The 13,111-nt window shown below is 36.0% G+C and overlaps 1 protein-coding gene across 6 annotated transcripts in view; it reads right to left on the bottom strand.

The window, feature by feature from the left end:
- HERC4 (HECT and RLD domain containing E3 ubiquitin protein ligase 4) overlaps positions 1 to 13,111 on the bottom strand; it is a 31,609-nt gene that overhangs the window by 17,509 nt on the left and 989 nt on the right. For 4 of the 6 annotated variants that reach the window (XR_013922386.1, XM_080348329.1, XM_080348328.1 and 1 more), the window contains exons 2-9: positions 12,885 to 13,046; positions 11,233 to 11,524; positions 8,346 to 8,505; positions 6,907 to 6,983; positions 4,871 to 5,092; positions 3,361 to 3,452; positions 1,567 to 1,697; positions 388 to 548 (exon numbers count right to left, since the gene is read on the bottom strand). Coding sequence is in view for 5 of the 6 variants with exons in the window: in XM_080348329.1 (XP_080204455.1) it covers positions 388 to 548; positions 1,567 to 1,697; positions 3,361 to 3,452; positions 4,871 to 5,092; positions 6,907 to 6,983; positions 8,346 to 8,505; positions 11,233 to 11,458 (1,069 nt within the window). In the remaining variant the exon portion in view is untranslated. The remainder of the gene's footprint in view (positions 1 to 387; positions 549 to 1,566; positions 1,698 to 3,360; positions 3,453 to 4,870; positions 5,093 to 6,906; positions 6,984 to 8,345; positions 8,506 to 11,232; positions 11,525 to 12,884; positions 13,047 to 13,111) is intronic. The other 2 variants (XM_080348331.1, XM_080348330.1) reach the window with 1 other exon arrangement.

Below are 13,111 nucleotides of genomic sequence, written 5' to 3'. Positions count from 1 at the left end.
TGCAATAGGAATAAAAACCAGACAACTGTGAAAATGTGAATCTGAGCAATGATTAAGATGCTGCAATCAACATTTAATTAGAAAAAGGTTCCTTCATTACATGACTTCATTGAAGCAGATCTTGGCAATACAATAGTTAAGACTATCTTTAACTGAGGTAAATGCTAACAGCTCTAAGTCTTAGATTCTGTGCTAACAAAGGACTGAACTCAACACCACAAACAGGTATTTTCTACAGCAGAAATGGACTTCAGGGAACAGAGCACAGTGAAAATGAACTGTTTGGACGAAAGGAATTATAGCCCATACTTAGTTTAATTCTCGAGATTTGTAAGACACTATAAAGGAAAAGGAATGCAAGAAGTAAATAAGCCGGATGTTGCTTACCTGTGGTTACAGGGCACTGAGTACTATAAGGAAGCCAGTTTCCTTTTACTGTGAAGGGACTTTTCCTGTTACTGGTTGTTCCTGTACCTAATTGCCCATTACCTCCAAGTCCAAAAGAATAAATTCTTCCAGACGAAGGAACAAACGCGGTAGTGTGCTGCCTGGGGCAAACAAAATTCAGTAACAAAAACCTAAGCATTGCTTCGTGCAGGCCAGTCTAAGAATTGTGTTAAACGGTATGTTAAAGGACCCGTAGTATCAAAGACCCTGCTTCTCTACTGGCAACACCCTGCCACTGGCAATACTCTGTTTATCCCCCAATAGGCAATATTCCATTTTCATGGAAAAGTTCATGGAATGGAGATGACAGGTTCTGACTGAACAACTGCTTAGCCACAGCCTGAGCTTCAGAGCATCTCTCCAGACGTTCAGAAATCTGAGGCTTCTACCAGATTGGATGTATCTCCTTTCTCCTCCCATTCCCTCAGCTCTCTGTGCGCTCTCTCTTACCATGAACCTGGGAAGAACCAGTACTGAATTCATATAGACTATTAGAAGGCAACGGGTCTAATTCAATGTCAACCAAACTGCCAGAAAGACAGGTTTATATTTACTTATTTTTTAACCCAAATCACAAAGTGTGTCCATCTCTTAAAAATTATGCTGCCTCCCTCATTTTGTCTTCTTAGAATGCAATTATTTAGACAAGAGCATTTTCATGTGTGCTAGGAATTTTTCCCATTTCTTGAGTGCTATTATAATACAAACAATAAAAACCCATTAGGAATTTAAGCACCATAGAGTGTTACAGGTATTTCACAAAACAAATTACACTTATACTCAGTGATGCTCGTGTATCTCCCCAAACACACTTGTTCTTTAACAGAAAATGATAAAGTGACAGCAATAAACATCACCTTCACACTTCACAGTGATTATTCACACTTTTACTTCAGAAAAATCACAGCCTCTCAAGTGTAACTTCATTTAGTTCTTCTACTGAATGTTTTTAGAATCCCAGTAGTCTCTAAATATCTTCTGTTAGAGAACATCTTGTCCTCCCTGACCGCAAAGGGCAAGAAAAAAAACGCCCAACACTTCGTATTACAATATTAATGAAGTTTTATACAAAAAAAGTCATTTATAAGATTCACAGCCCTAGCACAGAATAGACCTTACCTGCCACAAGTGATTTGCGTCACAACACTTCCCATAAGTTCAAAAACTTTCCTTGGGTTTATCTCATGGCTGGTAGAGTTATGACCCAACTGACCGTAGCCTCCAGCTCCAAATGTAAAAACCCCACCTTCCTAAACAGATCAATTATTTGCGTTAAAATGACAGTATATCTCAGAACAAGAAATTGAACAGAAATAAGGTTTAAGAAGTCTCTTTGTCTGATGATTTTGGAATTGTGGGAAAAGGAGAGAAAATATACATGCACAAGAAAACCCCAAGACACGGAAGGGTCACAAGTGAACTGCAGTTACGGAAATGTGCCACAGCCACCAAGTATCACCTTACTTTTGTCAAATCACATTCTTGGAATTTCCACATTACTATACAATAACTAACTTGTCATTAACAGATACTAATCCTAATTTTTTGCTCTTTTCCAGTTTTCTTGATGAACTACAACAGTATATAAACTCAAACTGTTAAAAAAACAGTACACTTTGGCTTTTACATTCCGTATTTCTATTTTAAAGCAATAACTAAATAGGAAGCTGCCCTCAGGCGGATGATGCAGGGTATGACTGAAATAGTCAGCTTCGAAATCAGAAAATTTCAACATTATTGTACGGCAAGTAATTTTTAGAAGTGTTTTCGATTAATTTGATCAAGAAATTAACCAAAAACTTTAATGAAAGCATGTTAAGTTAGAAACATTTTCAGAAGTTATACAACTTACCTAACAACAACTTTGAATCTTTCAAATTTCAACTGTTTTGAAACTGTAAAGTTGTTTCTTTCAATTCTACTCTGCATCACACTGGACCTCTGCTGAAATCATCATTAAAATGGCAGTGTGTACTGAGAAAAAACAACAGCCCCACTCATTGAATTAGGATAACAAAAAGCAGCCGGTTTTCCTGAATTTCAGAAGGATGTGAGCAGTGTTCGCACATACCCAAAGTACTGTCTACAAATGAAGACCCCTCCTTCTGCAAGGCCTATCATGCAAGAGAAAATGGAGCTATTCAAAGGGCTGACATAAATAATTCCTAGAAACACTTATAGTAAATTCAGTATTTTGAGTCCAACAGCTTCAAAGTAAGTTTGGAGTTAACTCCTATGTATCAAAAAGCAAAAAAAATTCAGAATCCAAGTTACAGATTCCTTTCTTCTTTACATTCTATATTTCCCTAACCTCATACAATACCTCAATATCAATTTCAGGATTGCAAAGTTGTTGCATTTTTCCAGTCAAAGTGAGAGAATATTTTAAGACAAAAAGCAATTGCTTATGAACAGTCTTTTCCTTTCACTGTAGAAAATTAAGCTTGTATAAACAATAAAAGTATGACCACATTTAGGCAGCTCATATTCTTCAAAACAACTTTTCACTTGTTGCAGCGTAAAAATTCAAACAGATTTTAAACCCCCATATTTTCCAAAAGCAAGTAAACACAGGGGAGTTCTTTTGTCTTCAGGAACAAAACATTAAAAATAGTTACTTTCAAAATTCTACTGCCTTCTACAGCAATAGAGTTCAACAGATTCAGACATGAAATGGATATTTAGTGATTGCCCAAATCTTAATTGGCCAGAATTATTTTCTGCAGAAAGATTTATTGTATTTGCTACGGTTTGTTCAAATATTTAACCAATCCTCCAGTATCTCCTCAATTTCATCCAATAAACTTTGAAGAAAATTTATGCGAAATTTTGTTTATTTCCTATTCAGATAGCATCTTCTCCTGAAAACATTAAAAAAAAATCAAAGCCTAAACATATTTTTAAATATTGTACCTTTGTAAGGGCAGCTGTATGATCTTCTCCACAGCATATATGAACAACCTTCTGAGTTCTCAGTGACTTTAGCAGTGTAGGAACGTACCTGTCTGAAAGGTTTAATACAGCAGTAGATTGCTTACTTCGAAAACAAAAATCAGAAGAAAATAGTTTTGCTCATTTATTCTAGTTTGGTTCCAATCAAACACGCACTTTAAATCTGTTAGCATAACACAGTCATTGTGACTAAGTTTATGGATCTTTAAGAATTGTTATTAGAGAAAAACACAGAGACTAATATACCAAAATATTTTGTAGTAAATATTCTCATTTTCACTAGCATAGGATGATATGTCAATACATAAATCATGGAATAAGGAACAGTACATTGGATCTGCCACTGGCCACGAGAAAAGAAAACAAATGACAGTTGTTTCAGTGCTTCATGTTTTTGAAGTGTTCCTATAGGTTGGGATCGGTCATAGTTCAACGTTACTAAGCGTATAATAGAACAGAACACTGAATAATTAGGAGGCACAACTAACTTCTGTCTGTTGCCAGAACAAATCAACTTTGCCATCCAGTTGCACAAACACATTATTAAAAAATGTTCATGCTTAAAGTTTGTCAGGTACACCAAGATGCCTGGAAGAGGCCCCATGAAGACATAAAAAAGGATTTTACCAAGATGTGATTTCATATAAAAAGCTGGGGTCATACATATTCCAAAGAATATGCAGAAGCAATTGAAGTTTACCATGAAAATCTAAATTCTGAAATGTGAAATTTTCTTATTACACAAAAGTGACCAGATTTAAAGCATTTTAACTACAATGTGTTTTTCTTTCTTTACATGGTGTTAAGAACAATGAACTAATGAGAAAATTTGAATTGATTAAACTAGCTATAGATTATTCTATACTGAAGTCTGTATTGCAGGCATCTGATAGCATATAGTCCCAACATAGAGCCCTGTGCCCTGATGGTGTGCATGTAATGTAATATTAATGAGTATCAACACCCTAGAAGAGGAAATTCTGGAAATGGTTAGCTGAAAATCACAAATGACTATCAAAAGTAGCCTGCTAAAGACAGATACCCATATGTCAGTAACAAACCATAAAGATTCCTCAAATGCATCTACTAAGAACAACCAAATAGTTTATATAATTACTGGTTTTGTCAAGTAGTCTCATCTATCTAAAATTCAGTTCAGACTGTAACTACTGCACAGTATGTTAATTCAATCTCACTCAGAAAGTTTAAGTCACAGAAAAATCTGGAACGGAAAAAGACAACAAGTCAAGCAAACTAGAAGTTCAACATACCAGTACCAGAATTTTCACTACAGAACAGCTGAGAGAAAAGCCCAAAGTCTTTCTTACGCAATCCTACATGACATCAGAACTCTTCAACAATATTCAACAAGGGTTTGTTCTGTCTGCTCCTTTTCTAGGAACACTGCTGTCTTTAGATTCACAAACCAAGACTTTCAGCATCAACTTTTACTGGAGCGATGCTTACTTACCATTATCATCATTAAGACCCAGCTGCCCAAATTTGTTGCGTCCCCATCCAAAAATGGCTCCAGAAAGAGTTAGTACAAAACTGTGGGCTCCTCCTGCTGCAATCTGTGCAAAAGGGATTCCCAGCAGAGATTTTATCACGTGTGGTGAGTTTTGTTTTTTAAACTCGTAACCTAAGCCCAGCTGGCCATATTTATTTTGTCCCCAGGAAAACACTTCACTCCCTATTTAAAGGAAAAACATAAACATGAAATACAATCAATGTAGTTTAATTATATAAAGTTTATGCACTACAAGAAAAGGTAGAAGTTAGACCATTGCTCTTCAAATATTTGAGCTTGAAAACATATACAAATTACTACCTTTAGAAGCTAAACATTCTCATGCAATTTGCAGACATTCAACTCAAATATTTACTCAGACTAAAAATACTTAAATTACATTCAAAACCACCAAAACTGCTTTTAACATTCTTGTTTCATTAGTGTTAGAGCAGTTGAGTTTGGCTATTACTAAGCAAGATACTGTTCCATTGGGAGTTCCACTACTGTATATATTTTTATGCAGAGATCTTGTTAAGGTTATATACCAGACATGCAAAAATTTCTAATTTCCGATTACAAGCCTCATTTAAGTTTTTGTATGGTAACATACTTTATTTTCACATACAAATTAGGTCACATATTTTAAATTTTAAAATATTGTACCAATGATATTATCAAGGAAGTACAAAGCTTATAATGTTATTTTATGCCTTATAAAGAAAAATATTTTGAATGATCACAAATCAGAGAGCTAATTATGTTAAAATTGCACCCGAACGAAAAACATTCTACTCAACAAACAATGTTTTGCCAACTATCCCAAAAATCAACACCTAATCACAAAGTGTTTTGCTTTTGCCGATGCAATACACATTTCAAACAGTAATGATACCTATAAGCAGTAATATTTCTTATGTCTCCCTTACCTCCATCTTTCCAATTACAGTTTTATCAAGATAAAAGCAATGAAACCTGTCTCCTGGGGTACTCATCTCCCAGCTTTATTTATTTAAACAACAACAAAAAAAATCAAACCAAACCAAACCAGATTAAAAAGCAAACAAACAAAACCAACAGACAACACCCAAACCCCCACTTTTACACAAAGCAATCTTCTTAACACCAAAGAAATCCTACGCTAATCATCTACAATGACATGAACTAACCCATTTGATCAATATCTCATATATAGATCTAAAAATACTACAAAGTCTCCTCCCAAAATGCCCAATTCAAGTAAGTTCATACCACTATCCTCCCTATGCAGGACTATTTCTAAGGCCATATGTGTGATTTACCTTGTTATAGCACAAATATTTCTGTAAGTTCTCTTACAACTAGAAAACAAACAAACAAAAAACACCCACAACAACCACCCTACAGTGCACATGAAGAATGGAGACATCAAAGCTACAATCTAGGAATTAGCAGTAGGATAGCAATGCTGTACTTCAAGCTTGCAACTATTTAAAACACTGAGTGAACTTTAAATTACAAACTCCTACTATATTCTTGCACCTTTGACCAATAAAACACTTAACAGCACAATTCTGATATTCCCCACATTCTGCTGCTGATCTTGATCCAGGCAATGGGATATTCGTAAATCTGCATGCCTGGACTGAAAACAAAGGAATCTCCCCAGGTTACAATGGTAAAGACACCTGGGAATACAGCATGCTAGCAGGATGAAAAAGAAAAATGGAACCAAAAAAAGGAGAGAAATAATTTTTTAAAAGGAAATTACATGAAAGCATGATAACAAAAAAAAAAAAAAAAGGCAGAACACCACGTTTGCTTGTACATTTCTTTTTAAAATTCAAGCTTCCACTATGAAATTACACTTCCCCTACCAACCTGAAATCCAATCTGTGTTAAGTGGTAGCATGTTTTTTAAAAAAGAAATTCCGTTTTAAAAAAGACAAAATAAATGTTGAAACATTTAGAATTACCTGGCAAGAAATTACAAAAAACTTCAGAAGAATGTGGCTTACCTTTTGAGAGTGCTAGAGAGTGATAATAACCACAAGCAACTTGAACAATTTGGATGTCTGATAAGCTTTTAATATTTCTATCAGGACAAGAAAACAGAGAAAGAAGTAAGGTACTAGATCACAGTATGAAATATAAAGTCACATGAAAGAGTACTACATAAAAAGTGAAACCTTCTCACTCAAGTATGTACGAAACTAATTTAAGTATCCTAATTTTAATTAAAAGCTATTTAGTAAAGTCTTAAGTGCAAAACTGCTTCTTTTCTACATTTCCAAGGCCAGTTTCTGCCTTATTTTAATAAAGTCAGTAAAAGACCATAATGAAGATTTAGGGAGGTTCACATGCTAGGAAGGAGATGTCATACAGCTGAATGGAGGAAATTAATACCAGATGCAAGAAGAACATTATTCTTACTTCCTAGTTTTCAAAAGAAAAAAGATTTTATATCTAATATTGATTTGAAGAAGATTGTAAAGGCTACATTAGTTTCTCTTAAAATTTGAACACTCAGTTTTTCATCTCTACCAACATTAACTTCAATCAAAACTTCAGTTTACAGAGCTATTCAGTATTACACATTACAAAGAAATTGCAAATACACGCAAATGTGCATTAAATCTAGTATGCTTTCAACTTTTGATAAGAAAAACAGTTCTAAAAAGCCTGTGGGGCTTTAAATAAGATACAGAATAAATAACTCTTATATTAGTTATTTATTTCTTTCATATTTACACTTGTCACAGATAGCCACAATAAAGTTGTAAATTACTAATATTCCAAGGAATTGTTAATTTTGTGTCTTTTTTCTAGGTAAAAAAGAAAATTAGAAGATAAAACCTCCAGCTTGCAAACTTACAGACTTACTGCTCCAGTTTACTGATTTCAGTGAACCTGTTCATCACAGTAAAAGTGCAAATTCATCTAGCTGGAATGCTTACAGCTTCTCAAAACAAGCCAGTCAGTCTGGCCAGCATTCATTTGTACAACTAGGTGTATTATTCAAACACAACTAAAAAATTTCAGAGTACAAGCAAAAGTATGACAATCAGACAGCAAACATACTTTCTTCAAACATACACCCATAACTGGTTTGGAAAGTTTAACATTCTACTTCTCTTAAATGACAGTTATCAATCACCATTTATGTTCTTAAAACACCCATCCTACTTTTCCAACAGACTTCCATTGCAAAGGAAAAAAACCCAAACCAAATCAAGCAAACCCATAACACACTTCTCACGTACAATGACTTTTTGAGAAAGGAAACTGTCTACAGCATACAGGTCCCACAGCTAAAATGCACTTTCTAATGTGTGTTTTTAGTTAGAACAGAATAGTTTAAACAAAGTGATTTAAGCACATAAAAAGCAAACAAACAAAAAAACCCCATACACCACACAAAAAGCCCCAAACTTATTATATACTAATTGTTTTTAACCTGGGCACTCTGATGCACTCCTCTGTTCCCGGCAAGCCAAGCTGTCCATCAGTAGCCAGACCCCAAGCATATACCTGACCTTTGTCATTTAATGCAAGAGTGTGGGCTTCTCCACATGATACAGCTACAATATTTTGGGCATCCAGTGCACCAACGTGCTCTAAGAAAGAAAACAAACAACAAAAATATTTAAGCTATTTAGAAGCTAGAGTTGTTCAAGACACTTATACTCACTACTAAGATACCAACTGAAATGACACAAAAGTCTGCCAAAGTCTGCTTTAATTAAAATTATAAGCATGCTATTCTAGGAGAAGTAAGTTAAATTTGACACCCTAATGTAACCAAACAACAACTCTATCTGGAGTGCACAAAAACTGCAGCTTGATCATAATGGTTCCTTCTAATCTTGCCATCTGAAAATGAGTGCAGAAACTCAATTAAGGTCAAACAGATTATTGTCAAATGACTACATGTGTAGACATTATGTAAGAGGAAAACATTCCACCACAGCAAATTAAATTCACCTATTCATTATCAACAAAAAAAGCCTGTGAAACAAGGCAGGGCAAATTAAAGACTAAAGCAACTGATTTTGCAATGAGCTACACAATGTCCTCTTTATAAAGCAAAATACTGTTGAAACAGATCCTAAAGAGTAATTTTTCTAGACATACAGTGCATGCCTCTGCACAGCAAACACTAAAATATCTGTGATTTTTTCCAGTAGTCTTTGTCAATACCTTTAAATATATATTGAAAAACTCAAGGTTTTTGTGCTTATCATTTGTTATCAGGAGACTAATATTTTCATGTTGGCAACAGTAAAGTGGAGAAACATCATCAGGGCCTGTCATTGCGGCTGGAACATTCAACAGTCCCCTTAAATAAGAGCCTGCTCAGACATCATTTCACATCCTGTTCTCAAACACATCAATTCTATTCCTGCCTAAGAATGGCACATAGCTGAAAAAGCCTGTGTATCATCAATGTAACATGCACTGTAAACACAGCCTTGCATAGCCAAGGTCAAGTCCACAACAGTAGCTAAGACTATCTGCAACATGCCAGCCACTCAGTTGCCAAAATACAGTAATGCTGGCAGCAGACAGAAGTTTATTTTTTTAAACAGCTGGTCTGATTAAAGAAGTTTCTGCCCCAGTTGAGCCCAGTTGGGCCTCCCCAGCTCTGCTGGTGGAAGAGGTTGTGTAAGCGTCTTCAGCTGAGGGAACAGTGTGCACGTCAGCCCAGACCATCTTCAACAGCCGCTAAATCGGCCAGGCTGATTTTGCCTAATGTGGATTAAGGAACATCCACACAGTCCCCACAGCAAGCAGAGCTCTGTGGGCACAGCTAAACAGCCCCACTGGGGACACGAAGCAGGAAAGACATGCACTCAGTGACAAAATTATCTTCGGTTAGCAGAAATAGATTCAAAAGAGAGCATCCACCCATTTGTAAAGATACTGAGCCTCTTAGACTGTGCAAGTAAAGTTATCCTAATGCACCAACCTCAAATTAAAATACACAACAGTATTGTCAGTAACCTCTAGATGAAAAAAAACAGGGAGGACATTACAATCCTCATGAGTGCTGTGTCTCAGCATTAAAAAAAAATACAGTAGGTGTTTGTTTTTTACATAAGAAAGCTCACAGAGGGCTGTTTAAAACAAAAAAATAGAAGCAAGATATTTTTCTTGTAACTTTTAGATTTAAAAGACAATTCAGCATCATTTTAAAGGCAGTAACAAGTTTGACAAGCTGAGTTTCTGCTCATATTCATGAAGCAGGTGTTTGCACAGGATGAAAGCTTATCAGTTTTAATATCCATTTAGTGTTGCCCAACAAAAGTCCAAATTAGTTTTAAAAAGTTACATATCAACTACACTAAAAATCTTTACTTGGCACCAAATCCAAACCTCTGAATAAAGGAGAACTCCTAAAATCCTGCACAGTGCCTTATTTCCATTTGAAATATTTGTACCAATTATTGTGCCAAGTAACTTGTAAAATTGCTATAGCAGTGACCAGAATAAACTCTTACTAAGCCTTTTCAGTTTGCTTACATTCTGATGTAAGCGCTGCCAGCAGCAGCGTTGTGTGTCACTTGGAAGCACACAGACGTGACTCAGAGCCACGGCTCTGAAGGGAGCCCATGTGCACACTCCTCTGCAGTCCCTGCAAGATGTTTACCCACTTCCGCTATAGAACTGCCCCAGTGGGGAGCAGAAACATGCATATCACAGAGATAGGAAGAAAAAAGCCCCAAGAAGTTTTACACAGCATCCTTTAGGCTTTTCCAAATCTTCTTCCTGTATTACTGTAAATGCTGAAAAGTCTTTTATCAAGTTCTGGGTTTAGTTGTTAAAGAAAAAAAAAATTCAAGAATGTCACTTTAATCAGACCCGGTCTACATCACGTTAGAAAACTGAAAACACACAGTATGTTTCTCAACTATGGTATGACGAATATTCATTTCTACCATATTCCAGTAGCCAAACCCATACATATAGTACAATGCTAATTCATGTATTGAGGCAGATCACCTGCCCTTGAGATTAAAAACACACACTGAGTCTCCCACAGTCTTAGGTAAAGAGATTCCATGCTGGAAATAAACAGTGGCAGTGTCTGGCCGCACAGCAGGCGAAATTAGGAGGGGACAGCCATGTTTCACAGTTGGTTGTTTCCAACTGCCACGAGATGCAATTCAAGCAAAGGAGTGCTTAGCAACTCCAAAATACGCCCACTCTTGGAAGAACTACTGTGCATACAATTCAGCACACGCACAGACACTGGCAGTCTTGGGTTTGATACAACATAATGAAGCAAAAAAATACATGTGCAACCACATGTACTCTCCACAATTCATTACTTCTAAACTTACCGGGTCTTTTCCTGGCTTTTTCATGCCCTAGTTGTCCTAGATCATTGCATCCACATGTATAAACAGTCCCATCATCCAGGACAAAAACAGTGTGTCTCAGGCCACATCCTACATCTCTGATCCTTTTATTTAAGAAAAAGTCACTTTTTCTGGGTTCTAAAACAATCTCTTCATCAATTCCACCCAATCCAAGCTGTCCAAAAGATGCATTTCCCCAGCACAACATGTTTATGCTTCTCTTGATCACAGATATCTTCCAACTTCACTTTTCCAGAATATCCCTTCTGTGTAGCTGTTTAAAAAAAAAAAGTACAGTTTTCAGAATTGTCCCTAATGTTTATGTCGTTTTCTATATAGCATGTAATCCATAAATTCACTTTCTATATAGCAATATATTGAAATATTCAATGATTTTTAAGAGTGTGACTTACTTTTTTGGACAGTATTTACACTAACCCTGCAGTAAAAAGCTTTCCTTCCCTTTTCAGATACAACTTTTAAGATGTGCACGTCCTCGGTTTTATAAAATTTTGTTTCGAAAATTTAAAATATCATTACTTCTAAAACTCCTCTAATCCCTAATCCAGAACTATACAAATGGCAGTCACAACCAATTCTAGCCAGTGGAAATGACCTCAAGCATGTTTGAAGGAAGGAGTACAGGCTAGTTTCTTTACATAAGGAGCTGTGTTACTCCCAAAACATTGTTGTATGGCCTCAAGATCATTCCTGAAATCAGCACTTGACTCATAGTTTGGAAAAAAATGGTCAAGCTCTGATCAATCCAGTTACGCAACACAAAGACTAACATGATGATGTGTCAGTCATTACGTCTAAACAACTATGAGTCAACTGAACTTTAAATTTAAGCTGAAACTCAAGTCCCCAGTCTTGCACTGCACTCAAAGGCTACAGCTCCACAGTTAACCTGCAGAAACAAAGGGCTGCTACACAAACTGCTCCATGCAAACCTCCATCCCTAATGTCTGATTTGCAATTACCGGTATATGTGCTAACAGACTCTGTACCTATTTGGAAAGGCTACAAAGCTACACTTCTCTTTCATTTTCAGTATTGCAGATGATAAAGAATCTATGCCAGTGTTTTCACTATTACTTACACTACACTTTCATGCCAGTAAGTTCCCCCATATTTTCAGGCTGTGTATCATCAATGTAACATGCACTGTAAACACAGCCTTGCATAGCCAAGGTCAAGTCCACAACAGCAGCTAAGACTATCTGCAACATGCCAGCCACTCAGTTGCATATTTTCAGGCTAATTTAAAAACCAATGCAATAGAGTGTAAAACTACTATAAATTTTCATCTGTGACCATTACTTGGAAGACACTGTGAATATCAGAATGTAGAATACAATGCACTACAAATGTGTTCAGTCTTACATTCTGCAGGGTCATAAAACATATAAACCACTTAATATAAAACTGCTCAAGGAAGCAAGCCATCAGTTAGCATCTAAGCTACATAAAACCAAGGAAGTGCAGAATTCTTGCCAGCACAACAGGACGAACTACTTTTCTCTGCAGAAATCAAAATGCAGTAAACAAGATGCTTATTTTTGTGAATTCATTAAAAAAAACAACAAACCCAAAATGGCCAAAGAGCTTAAAATATATTGCATTCTGTTTACCTATCTCAGGAGATGATGCATGATCAAATATTTCCCTAGCTATCACTAGCTATATCCTACCACATTCAGAAAGGGACATCAAAACGAAGACATCTTCAGTTACGACATAGCTACGCAACAGGAAATTTCACACATCTGTGGCAGTGACTGCAATGCTTCAACCTGCAACACAAGAAGTTAGAAAAGATGTGTGATTATAGCACTTTGAGATTTCTGTAGTGAAGATT

Source organism: Nesoenas mayeri, assembly GCF_963082525.1.
Source record: "Nesoenas mayeri genome assembly, chromosome: 7".
NCBI lineage: Eukaryota > Metazoa > Chordata > Aves > Columbiformes > Columbidae > Nesoenas > Nesoenas mayeri.
This window is presented reverse-complemented; position numbering and strand designations above follow the sequence as displayed.